This window comes from Microcebus murinus, chromosome 6 (genome assembly GCF_040939455.1).
Source record: "Microcebus murinus isolate Inina chromosome 6, M.murinus_Inina_mat1.0, whole genome shotgun sequence".
Taxonomy (NCBI): Eukaryota; Metazoa; Chordata; class Mammalia; order Primates; family Cheirogaleidae; genus Microcebus; species Microcebus murinus.
The window spans coordinates 46,927,364-46,940,313 of record NC_134109.1 but is presented as its reverse complement, the minus strand read 5'-3'; the positions used below and the strand labels follow the sequence as shown (position 1 = coordinate 46,940,313).

Sequence of the window (12,950 nt, the reverse complement as noted above, 5' to 3'; positions counted from 1 at the left end):
ATTATTAAATTTTTATAGCTATTGCTAGAGACCTGGCAAGATGCTTAAGGATGAAGCCTGATGCCTGAGACCTCTGAAGAAAAAGAAAGGAAAAAAATAAAAAAAGGAAACAAAAGAAACAAAAGAAAAAGCAATGTGGGTAATGCATGTGAATCCCCTTATCACTGAACGTACCCCTGTATCCTCTCTCTGTGGGGCCTCTGACTTAGCATCCCGATTCCCCTGAACTCAGTGCTTCATCTGATCCCTTGGGATTCTCACTTTCTCCATCCCCAAGGGATGGAGGGCAGATGCTCAGATTCTCTTAACATCGAGGAAAAGCATCCCCTTAGTTAGGATGATGGACAGCTAACTTACTCCTAGAATATGTGTTAATTCTTGGTTTGAATTGCAATCTTAAAGACATGGAATTTGATGGTGGCTTGGAGTTGTGGCTGGACCTCAGAAGTTTTTAAGACTGACTGATTTGTCTCTGATAAAGATATCTGTGCTTTTTCTGCTGGAATACCACATCTAAGCATGTCAGTCTACCTAGATAAAGTTTGCATATTCTGCAAAGCCTGTTATTTCTATCAAAATGCCAATGATAAAACCAATCTCTTGAGAAGCCGCAATTAACCTTTACCTGCTCATCATGGTAAGCCTGCCCAACCAATAAGGCTGGAGACTTATTTCTTCACATCTGACAGCCACAATGCCCACCAGGCGATTAGGGAACTATATTGAGATCACATGTGAAATCAGCATTACAGTAGGAACAATAAGGATCCTCATTTACTGCAGATGACTTGCTCATTATAAACTCATTAACTACTAGGTTGAAAACATAGTCCAGAAACAGAGTGTAAAGTAGTTCATACTTAATACCTCCATCTTTCCCTAAAAGTAGTTTGCTAAATGGCATCCGAACAATAAACCAAATTCAAGAAATCTTTCATACTGTAAGTGGGTTTAGGCAAAATAAAGATGGGTTCAGCTAATTAAAGAAGAAAACACATGGCTATGATACATGGGCAGGGATAACAAAGAAGCGTTTAATAGAATATAAGCTGGAGAAGAGTTTTAGAAAATTGAGAAGCCTATAGCATAAAATATTCAACAATGACTTAAGCCTCCTTGAGAAAGATCAGATGAATATTTGCATGCTTTTCCAGTTTATTAAGGTTATTTATTTATTTATTTTATTTTTAATTTTTTTTGAAATAGGGTCTTGCTCTGTCTCCCAGGGTGGAGAATAGTGGCACAATCCTAGCTGACTGTAACCTTGAACTCCTGGATTTCAAGTTGTCCTCCTGCCTCAGCCTCCTGAGTAACTGGGAATACAGGCACGTGCCACCATGCCCAGCTATGTTGCTGAGACTGTGCATCTGGTCTCAAACTCCTGACCTCAAGCAATCCTCCTGCCTCAGCCTCCCAAAGTGCTAGGATTACAGGCGTGAGCCACCATGCTCTGCCAGGTTTTTAATATCTTATGTTTAATACCATAATAGCTGGAATGTGATAAGATTAAGAATATAATTTTGCTTCCCAAATAGTTAACCAGTTTTTTGAATAATATTTTTTACCATTTTAAAATAATCTTCATTTCTTCCTTTGTGATTCTCTGTTCAACATGTATGAAAATCTGTTTTTGAGTTATCCTGTAGTTGATCATAGTAGTACTATACTATTTTAATTGATGTTGCTTTTAAATTGATTTTAATGTGTCATACAAGTCAAATGATTGCTTTTTCTCAAACTTTCATTACCTTCACTCTTCTGTAAAGTTTTGCAGGAGAATTTAACAAATATTTTATCAGGTTCCAAAGAAAGGTATTGTTTTCCAAGGAGATGACAGTAAAAATCATTACTGGCACTCAATTGGGATCTTGTTAATCATCAACAGATTGCACACAGATTAATAATACCTGCCACTTTGTAGTAATCATATATGCCACTATTTTGAGGGTTTTACATTCTATTATATGGTTTTAATGCTCAAAACTATCTCAGACATCTCCCCTTTAGAGCTGTAGAAACTGTGGGTGAGTTTTCGTCACTTGCCCTGGGACACACAGCCTCCACGCTCTACAACCAGGACCGGAACTGAGGCAGTCAGGGCCAGGTGTTGTGCTGTCAGTTACTGTGCTGCCTTCCTCTCAGGGTTGTCTCGGAGGCTACTTAATACTTACCATCTAACATGTCTTTAATCTTTATTGCACAAAGCACTTTAATTAATATGTGCTTTATCTCACTTTATGCCTCTTGTTGTGCAGGACATATACAGAAACATACTGAACATATTGTCCTCATTAGAGAGTTTTACCCAGGGTTGACAGCCACTGGTTTATACCTTCATGAAGTTTTCTCTCATCAAGATGGTTTCTTTTTTCTTTTTTTAGCGTATTATGGGGATACAAGTGTTAAGGTTACATATATTGCCCATACTCCCCTTCCCCCTCAAGTAAGAGCTTCAAGCATGTCCATCCCCCAAACATTGCACATCTTACTCGTGGTTATATATACCTGCCCCTTATTCCCCCTCCCACCCTCCCGACACCCGATAAATGTTACTCCTATATGTCCACTTAGGTGTTGATCCGTTAATACCAATTTGCTGGTGAGTACACGTGGTGCTGGTTTTTCCATTCTTGAGATACTTCACTTAGTAGAATGGGTTCCAGCTGTATCCAGGAATATACAAGATGTGCTATAGCACCATTGTTTCTTAAAGCTGAGTAGTATTCCATGGTATACATATACCACATTGTATTAATCCACTCATGAATTGATGGGCACTTGGGTTGTTTCCACAGCTTTGCAGTTGTGAATTGTGCTGCTATAAACATTCGAGTGCAGGTGTCTTTTTCATAAAGTGTCTTTTGATCTTTTGGGTAGATGCTCAGTAGTGGAATTGCTGGATCAAATGGTAGATCTACTTGTATCACTTGGAAGTATCTCCATATTGCTTTCCACAGAGGTTGAACTAGTTTGTAGTCCCACCAGCAGTGTAGGAGTGTTCCTCTCTCTCCGCATCCACGCCAGCATTTATTGTTTGGGGACTTTTTGATAAAGGCCATTCTCACTGGAGTTAAGTGATATCTCATTATGGTTTTGATTTGCATTTCTCTGATGATTAGAGATATTGAACATTTTTTCATATGTTTGTTGGCCATTATTCTGTCTTCTTTTGAGAAGTTTCTGTTCATGTCCTTTGCCCATTTTTTGATAGGGTTGTTTGATTTTTTTCTTGCTGATTTTCCTGAGTTCTAAATAGATTCTAGTAATCAGCCCTTTATCAGATGTGTAGCTTGCAAAAATTTTCTCCCATTCTGTGGGTTGTCTGTTTGCTCTCTTGACAGTTTCTTTGGCTGTGCAGAAGGTTTTTAATTTGATCAGGTCCCATTTGTTTATTTTTGTTGCTGTTGTGATTGCCTTTGGGGTCTTCTTCATAAATTCTTTGCCTAGGCCAATGTCTAGAAGAGTATTTCCAACATTTTCCCCTAGAATTCTAATAGTTTCACTCCTAAGGTTCAAGTCTGTTACCCAGTGTGAGTTGATTTTTGTGAGAGGTGAAAGGTGTGGGTCTTGTTTCAGTCTTCTACATGTGGCTATCCAGTTTTCCCAGCACCATTTATTGAATAAGGATTCTTTCCCCCAGTGTATGTTTTTGTTGGCTATAGTCATTAAAACAGCTTTGTATTGGCACAAGAACAGGGACATTGACCAGTGGAACAGAACAGAGAACCCAGATATAAAACCATCCTCATATAGCCAACTAATCATCAAGATGGTTTATTTAGCTTTATGGCTTCCATACACATTAAAAGTCACGGCCGTACATTAAAATATAATGGTTTGTAAGTTAACAGGTTTTAAAATGTAACATTCAGCCATGTTTATTAATGAACTTATAATTTATAATCTTTATTAGTTATTAGAGAATTCTAGAAAAAAATTGGGGGAAAAAACCAAGTACACCAACCAAAATATTTACTCCTTTATATTTCATAACGAATGTTCATTTTTACCTGACAGGAAGAGGAAAAAGGTATATAAGCAAGATTCATGATCACATGCTTGGATAACATACCAGATCCAAGCTTCCCTAAACTCAAGCAGTCTCAGGGGAAGTAGCGGGAATAGCATGTGTTTAAGGAATATATACAAGTGTGTTGAGTGTGTTCATATAAATTCTAAGGGTATGTAACAGTTACTTTGAATTGCTTCCTTAATGGAAGCCAGTTTTTCTGTTCTGTCCACCACTATGGCCCTAGCAAAGGGGCAGGCTAAATTCTGTTTTATGAGAGTGAAGAACAAAACATGGAGGTAATCCCCAGCAGACAGGAAGAGGAAGTAAATAAAAGAAAGCCCTACCATTTAGTAAGGGACAGTGGGAGGGGGAAAGGAAGGCCAGAGTCAGGAGATGAGATCTCAGGTCCTGGACATCTGCCCTGTGCTTTGGGCTTTATCTCAGAGGTTGTGGCTATAGAAGCATCTGGACAGGTTTGGGGAAATAGGAACAGACTGTTGTGGGTAGATTGGGGGAGGCCATAGGCAGAGTCCTCATCAGACTCAGGGTCTTGTCTGATGTGGCCCCACAGTGACCACGTTGCAGCAGAGCCTTGGCACAGGGCTCCTGGTGGCCTCCATGCACTTTGCTTCCTGCTCCGGAGATCCTTCGGGGCGTAATGGAAACTTTTTCTCTCTTTTTTGTATTGAGAGATAATTCACATGCCAGATAAATATACATTTCAGTGGTTTTTAGTATATTCACAAATTATGGAACCATCACCACTAATTCTATGATCTCTAATACTGTAATGGAAATTTCATAAAATGTTGGTCATTTTTTCCCCCAGATAAATGCCCCACATACATATTTCTGTAACTTTTCTTAGCACAGATGTGGCAGGGTGGAGAAGTAGTAAATCAAAAGGTCCAGACTGATGTTCTGTGCATTAAATTAGGTGCTTCTGTTGTTCATTTGTATTCGAGTCCCTAAATTCTGTGTTTATCTGAAAAACTGGAATAAATGCAAGATTTAGGTAGCCTCAGTTATGTGTGATGTATTATATCAGATCCAATCTTCCCTAAACAGCAGTCTCAGGGGTAGTAGCTGGCACATATATTTGAGGAATACATACAGGTGTCTTGAGTGCATTCATATAAATTATAAGGCAGTATGACCTGAGAATGTGTTTGTCTAATTAGTATAGTTCCCTTGATTCATAGTCAGAAATCTTGATTCAACAGCAAGCCCCCGTCTGTTCTCAACAAATTGAATTAATGGGCACGATAGTAATGTCCACATTACATGCAGGGGAAAAAAAGGGATCTCATTTCCAGAAAATAGGACAGTTTCCTGCAAATCACTTAATCCTATCAGGAAATGCTGGGGATCAGAAGTTCCATTAACCTCAGTACCACAAGAAGAGTAAAAAATGGGTAATGTGTTCCATTAGGTAGTGAACAGAAGAGAAGAAAACTGGGAGAAGAGAGATGGGACCAATAGGGGAAGAAGTGAAAAAACAAAAAAGCATCCCGGAAGTGGGTATGGAGAGAGGAAAGTGCAGAAACTGGAATAAACAGAGAGTAGCAGCTGCTGCAACTGAGTGTTGCTCCACTCTGGGGGATGAAAACCCAGATCACATACTTTTAGGTAGGGCCTTTTTTCTAATAAAAAAGATAGTTTCTTTTAAAAGGCTAATAACAATGTGAGGGAGATCAATAATGTGGTAATTATTTTAAAACAACTGTATTGTGGAACCATGCAAATAAATGTTAGAGGATCTAGGTTTGAAAAAGTCAGTGAAACTATATTTTCTAGTACAAGTTTGCGGCTTAAGTCAGTCATCAATGCGTGGGCATCTAAATAGGCATCTAAACCTTCGGAGCAAGGCACTGTTTCCTGGTTTTACTTATCTCCTGAACCCTAATTTGATGTGAAATCTCCACAGTTTAGATGCTTTAAGGTCTGTCTAAAATAGACTGAAACAGGATCCGCACTTTTCACCCTCTTTCAGACTGATTCCATGGCTCAGCTCGGAAGGGAAAACGGTTCTGGCAGAGGAATCCAAGCTTGGGCCCGGTCACCTGGGTTTTTCGAGCAGTAGCTAGCACCAGTGTTGAGAAAATCATTATTTGAAGTGTTTTTTCACCATCCTCCAGGACACCTCACATTTCACCAGCATCTTTAGAGGTGTGGCTTCATGAGCTCACAGCCTCAGGTGATTCCCCCAGAGATTTCTATGCTGAGGCCTAGCTAAGGGGATTTTTCCAGAAGTCAGTCCTAGAGCCTTTTAAAATAACCATTCTTTAAAGAATTATCTCCCTATCCATCACCGTTTCTTCAAGAAGGTAGCCCCATTCACCATCCTTTCAGGAATAATTTTTTGGAGCTGGCCTTTGTGAGAGGTGGAAGGTGTCCGCCCTGTGTTCCCCCTTCCCCCAGGCCGCTTGTTCTCAGAGATGGGAAGTGCCCATGCACGCACGAGCAGGGTGAAAAGTACGGATCCTGTTTCAGTCTAAAATAGACTGACCCTAAAGCATCTAAAACATGGAAATAGGCATCTGCCTATTTTAGGCAGACCCTAAAGCATCTAAACCGTGGAAATTTCATATCAAATTAGGGTTCAGGAGATAAGTAAAAGCAGGAAACTGTGCCTGGCTCCAAAGGAAATGGCGCAAACAGCAGGGCTTGCAAAAGGTCGAGGGGAACTTTCCAGTTACACTTTGCTGAAGAAATATTGCTCTGGCAAAGAGGCAAATTGTCACTCAAAATAGGTAAGAATTAAAATTCTACAGAGACATTTTGTTCGCTCATAAAAATCATTTATTGGCACACCCGAACTGACAATTTTTTAGTACAGTAGCTGTATGCATCTATAATTGCAATTCAGTGTAAACTACATGTTACAAGTCACTAGAAATCTAATTAGCAGGATGAATTTAATAAAGAACAAGAGTAACTGTGAGTCTACAGCGGCCCAGCCATCGAGTCTCATTGGAGCGTAAATCAAATATCAAACTAGTGTTGCCCTGCAACAGAGTTTGCCTGTAGCTAAGAAAAACCAAAATAGACATAAACAGGATAGCACCCATTCAATAAATTAGGTACAACTAACTAGAAAAACTGATTGTAACTGATAGAAATAATCTAAATAAAGAACAAAAGTAAATTAATTAGCTATTTACATATATTACTTTTTGCCAAAACTTTAATTTGTTAGCTTTCCCATCCTATCTCTTCTATATGTTATTCTTGTTTTTTCATGGTCAATGTCTTGGCTCACTGGAAAATATTTAGACAACTAATAAGACCTTTTTTCCAGGTTCTACGTTTCCTAAAAATTCATGTCAAACTAAAGAATCTGAAGAGTAACTTCTGTGAGTCGATCTCTATATAGAAGTCATATGCATTATTATTCTATCTGTCATAGTAATGACATACAAGACCATGTTTTCCCAACATCATTTGGACTACTCCAGAAAGTCAGGCTGTGATTGGCAGCAGAGTGGATGGATTTGTCATTTGTAACAGGCACAGTCTATATGGAGATAAGCATGTTTATCCTGAGAATGTGGACGCTGTGGACTGCAACTCACTATCCCCCATTACTGAGAACGGGTCCTCTGACCTCTGCTCACTATTTTTTTAACCGTGTGTTTTTAAGGCTTAGTATCATTGCAGCATTAACAAATAAGAATGCTGACATCATTTCTACCAAAGAAGGGCTCTGTGATGTGTGGCAGCAGGTACCATAATTAAAGTAGAGCAGTTGAAAAGGCATTGAGTTGGTACGTTTCTGGTGCTATGGCCAGAATGTGTGGATTTTTAGCATCATTCTATAATAGGAAACCTGAAAGATCTTGCAATGAGCCTCTTTGACCCTTGCCTATTTCCTTTCTACTACCTATAACAATATATAATTATTTTATTTTTGCTTTGTTCTCCTATTAGAATATAAGCTTCAGAAGGGAAGAGACTATGCCTGTCTGTTCACCACTGTTTCCCCACAGTGTCTAGAACACAGTGTTCTAGTGTCTAGAACAGTGCCTGGTCCATAGTAGGTTCTCAGTTAAAAGCTTGTATTAAATAAATGAACCAAATCATTAAATCCCCTGGTTTGCCTATGTCTAGAGACTTTCTCATTTTATACAGTGGCCAGGATTTCTGGCTCCTCTTAATTATAGAGTTATCCTAATGATCCTACCCTGCCGTGAACCTGTGTAGCTGATAGTTTTGTGCTTCAATGGGTAGTAAAACTTCTCAATACTAGATTCACTCTGCCCACCTCCCAAAGAGTAGCTATGCAGAGCTGATACTGCATGAGAGGAACAGGGCAAGAACATTCTAGGAGGTGAGCTGCAAGCTCCAAGTTCAGCTTGTTACCTCTCCCTATAATTTTGCTTTTGACAGAAAGCTTAAGAGAAAAGTTAGCAAGAGAATTTTCTCTTAGCAGTGACATTTCAGTGAGTCACCAATAACCTGATCAGAAAAGAAACAAAAGATAAGTCACCTACATAAAAAATTAAGTTAAATAAAAGCAAAATCTAGGAGTGGGAAGGAAGTGACGTGGTGGGCGGTCTAGGTCCTCTGTTGGTTAGAACTGCTGGACGTGGAGGTGGACGCAGGCGTGACAGCAGAGGAGGGCTTGGAAGGAAAGGGGGCAGAGCTTGGGTGTGACCACGGTGGAGGACCAGCTTTTCTCTCCTCCTTCGCCCTCTCCTGCCAGCTCTGCCTCCCGCTGCGGCTCAGGCTCTCAGGCGGAGGTAAGAACAGGCAGCTGGCACCTCCAGGGCACATCCTTAGGCTATTGATGCTCTGCTGGAGTAGAAGTCGGGGACTGGGAGCCCGGTGTGAAGCGTCACCTGGGGAATGAGACTGTGAGTCCTGCGAGGAACCCTGTGTCCCCCCGCCCCTGAACACAGCGCACAGTGGGGGTGTTCCTAACTCAAAAGGGATCTGTTCACTTCTCTTTAACATCTATGCTAGCAGATATTAAAGAGGATTCTAGCAGAATTCTGCCTGTGATAAGAGCCTGGCCACCATGGGGGGGCTCCCAAATCCTGGTGACACTTGATTATATGGTTCTCAGCCACCAGCCTCTTTTAAAGGATTCTGGGGAGATTGTGTTCCTTAGGACTGAAGACACAGGCATTTATTTGCAGGTAGTGACACCTGCTGGCCACACCGCCATGACCACTGTCAAACCCACGGACAGAGGACAGATTAGCAGAGACAACCCTCCACTTATTACTTATCTCCTAGTTATTCCAACTGGGGCAAGCCTTTCTTTCTGGGGTTGCACAGATGATTGCTAGCTGTGAAGGAACACAGCACTCACACTATTTCACCAATATCAGTTCAACCTCAAACCTCCATGGACAGCTGCGTGGACAAGACTAGAACTATTTCATGTAACGCTGTAATTTCCCCTGCCTTGTCCCTGTCTGCCCCATCCCAAGTCTTTATCCACATATTCTCAGAGTGTCCTGAAAATCCCAGAAGAGCATCTAGTACAATATTCTTTGAAAGGGAAATGGCTAAATTGTGGAAAATGTTGAATGCAATTTTTCTGAGATTCGTTTCTATGGCAATTATTATTATTATTTTTTACTCTAATGTAGAGTCTGAAGTCTGAAAGATTAGATTCTAGCCTCTTAGAAAACCTCATCTACTTGCAGGAAGAGTGAAGAGCAGGTGTCATTGGGTTGCAATCACTGTCATTGTGCATATTGATAGATAACAATATATATGTTTTTAATAGCTTCCAAGACTGTGGTTCTGGATAGGGCAGAAATCATCTGCAGTGTTTTGATTCTTGAGCTCTATCTCAAGGCAACCATCTATTGAATGAGGCTCCCAGTAGTTAATGAGAGGCCCAGCACAGGAGGGAAATGAAGTCTAAGTCCTAACAGTGGCTGGCAGGGCTCTGATACCCACCCCCCACCCCAACCTCCTGGCTTCTTTGCCCTTCCTTGCCCATGCAAGGCTCTCTGCCTGGAAAGTTCTGCACAGCCCCCTTCCTCCCCTCCTTTAAGGCTCAGTTCACCCATGGCTGCAACAAGGCTTGTGTACACTGCCCATCCTATTTAAGACTGCAATTGCCCTCCCCATCCCCAGTGCTCCTGGTCCCGTTGCCCTACCCTTGGTCTTTTCTCCATGTACTAACCACCTTCTAACATACCATATAATTAATGTAGTAATTGTGCTTAATATTTATTGTCTGTCTCCTATAACTAGGATGTAATCTCTATGATGGTAAGATTATCTGAGTTTTTTTTTTTTTGTTTTTTCACTGATACATCCCAAATACTTACAACAGTGCCTGGCATGCTAAAGGCATTCAATAGATATTTGCTGAATGAACGAATGAGTGAATGAGAAGAACCTGTCATTTTATATCCACAATAAATTACATGTAACTAACTTGTAGGTAGGGACTATGTTTTCTACTGTTTAGCATCTAACAGAGCTGAACAAGAGTGCAGAGAAGATGCTCAAATTTTCTGATAACGATACAATACTATCATTTCTATCTTACACCTTCACTTCCTCTCAGGCACTCCTGGAGCTTTGTGTAAGCCATTTCATTTGTTTTCAGGGAAGTTGACTAAAGGCTTTCCTTTCAACTTAGAGATGAAACCAGAGCTAGAGGGATGGCCATCCGCAAACCATGAACAGAATCCCAGTTTCTCACATGCTCTTAACTAGACTGTGTCCAAAGAAAGAGTAGCTTCTGCTGGTGTGGAACTGTACCAGTTGTCAACGTGGATCCCTTTCCCTCCTCCCTTCCTCCTTGTCTTGGTCTGGGCCTTACACTGTCAGCTTGATTTAATGCCTGTGGGCTGCCTTTGAAGCCTTGGTCAGCGGAAGTCATTTCACACGCAGGGGCGCGGCGCTTACCTGCACATTCCTGTTCAGGCTGACTGCGGGGAAGAACATGCCCTCCACATTCTCAAATGCTATGGGGCCTTGCTGTTCATCGTTGACAAAAAATGTCAAGGTTTTCCTATTTAAGTCGAGGAGGACCCCAACGGTGGCCCCTTTTGTGATTCCTCCTTCAGTTCTGTGGGAAAAGAAAAAAATTGGGTTTCACTGGCTTGTTGTCCGTTCTAGAAGCTCCTTTTTCTGTATGGTTAAACCAGCGTTTTGCAAACCTGTTTATAATTATTGCCCCCTCCAACCTTTTTAAACATTTTTTCCCTTTCAACCCCTTTCAGATAAAATTGTAATGCCACAGATATACTGTATACCCGGTTATGTACTGTTTGTATATCTGCGCTATATATATATATATATATATATATATATATATATATATATATATATATAGAGAGAGAGAGAGAGAGAGAGAGAGAGAGAGAGAGAGAGAAAGATTTTTTGCTTCCCCGCTCCCAATTTTCACTCCCTTGGAGGAGATATCGGCCCCTGTTGAGGATGCACAGGTTGCTCTGCTGTTGCTGAGAGTGAACTCATTTGTACAGGGTCTCTACCACTGAGCCACAGTGGGAAACTAAACACTAAAGACTAGGGGGAAAAATAGCCTTTGGGCTATCAGAGTTCTGACTGTGTGCAAATGTTGCACACTGTGCACACATGGTGTGAATTAAACATCATTAAATAACAGAATGACTTAATCTGAAAGTCAAAATAAAGAAGCACTTAGATTGAACCTAAAACATATGCATGAGAAATTAGAGTTTGGGCCTTATGTTACCCATTAAATAGAAAAACTCATTCCAGAAAGATGGTTATTTTTTGGCATGCTGCATTGGAATTAAGATGTTAGAGTCTCTCTTTAAAATGACATCAAAGAAGAGGATTCTTCCCTGTAAAGTGAAATAATTATACTATAGGAAATGTGGTGATTTTAAGGATACTGCATGTAAATGTCATTTTACAAAGAACTGTGTCTTATGCTTCAATTGATGATTTTGCAAAACGCCATTAAAACATGGATAATCAGATTTGTCTTTCCTCCCTTTTTGAGATCTAGCAATATTGAATTCATCCTCATCTCAGCAGAGCACAGACAGTGTCATTCGTTTCCTCTCGCATGCAGGATACAGACTGTATACAGCCATTAAAAGACAGGTTTACGAATTGCATCTTGTTAATTCACAGGTTTAACAATGAAAGCACAAGTGACATGCAGTTGGCATGCAAGCAGATGTGTTCGGCTTTAAAAATGTGTTTCACTGCATAGCGTGATGGTTATGTTATTATTCACTCCTTCACTCCAAAATAAAGACGCTAAAAGGGAAAAGGTGAGTGTGGTGTGTGGGTGATGGCATCAGGAATCTAGTGACAGAAAGTTCCGCAAGATGTCAATCACTGAAGATAAGTGCTTATGTACATCCCATAGGATTTGATATCAAGTTGAAATGGCGTGTGTGTTCACTTCAAGTGATAGCGAAAAATACACACCTGAATGGAGAATAGATAGAAAATATCGAAGAGAACAGGAGGCCCTCAGAGGCTAGAGAGGGTCGGTGATGAGCATACAGAAACAGCTTAAATGATGGAGTCCTGGCTTGTTTTCCCTTTCAGTTGATTGAACACAACTTCATTTTTTTTAATAGACACCAATGAATGTGTATTTTGGGGAAATTTGAGAATAAGGTGGACCAGGATCCATGATAGGCACTTCTCTGTGTGCAAATTTGTGCAAAATATACTTGAAGATGAGAACACAACCAAATGAAAAAGGAAATATGGGGAAAAATTACAGTATGAGTTAAATTCTAATTGTCTATATTTTGGTGGTAGAGGAAACCCTTAAGGAAATTACAATAGTCTCTTTCCTTGGCAAATGGGATGCTTTCAATTCATACAATAATAAGAGTGTTCTTTAAGTGTGAAACTATCCAAGTTGGTATCCATAGATTTAATGAATCATAAGAAGAATAATGGCTTCTCTATTTTCAGGTGCCTTCAATGTGAGGCATTTAATCTTCAGAAC

At 40.3% G+C, this 12,950-nt stretch overlaps 1 protein-coding gene across 6 annotated transcripts in view; it reads right to left on the bottom strand.

Moving 5' to 3' along the window:
- Positions 1-3,082: 3,082 nt before the first annotated feature.
- Positions 3,083-12,950, bottom strand: part of TRIM9 (tripartite motif containing 9) — a 112,239-nt gene continuing 102,371 nt past the window's right edge. For 2 of the 6 annotated variants that reach the window (XM_076004034.1, XM_076004031.1), the window contains 2 exons: positions 10,892-11,054; positions 3,085-8,853 (listed from right to left, as the gene is read on the bottom strand). In XM_076004034.1, coding sequence (XP_075860149.1) covers positions 8,791-8,853; positions 10,892-11,054 — 226 coding nt within the window. In that variant the 3' untranslated portion in view covers positions 3,085-8,790. Of the gene's footprint in view, positions 8,854-10,891; positions 11,055-12,950 lie in introns of all 6 variants that reach the window. The other 4 variants (XM_076004033.1, XM_012757955.3, XM_076004032.1 and 1 more) reach the window with 4 other exon arrangements.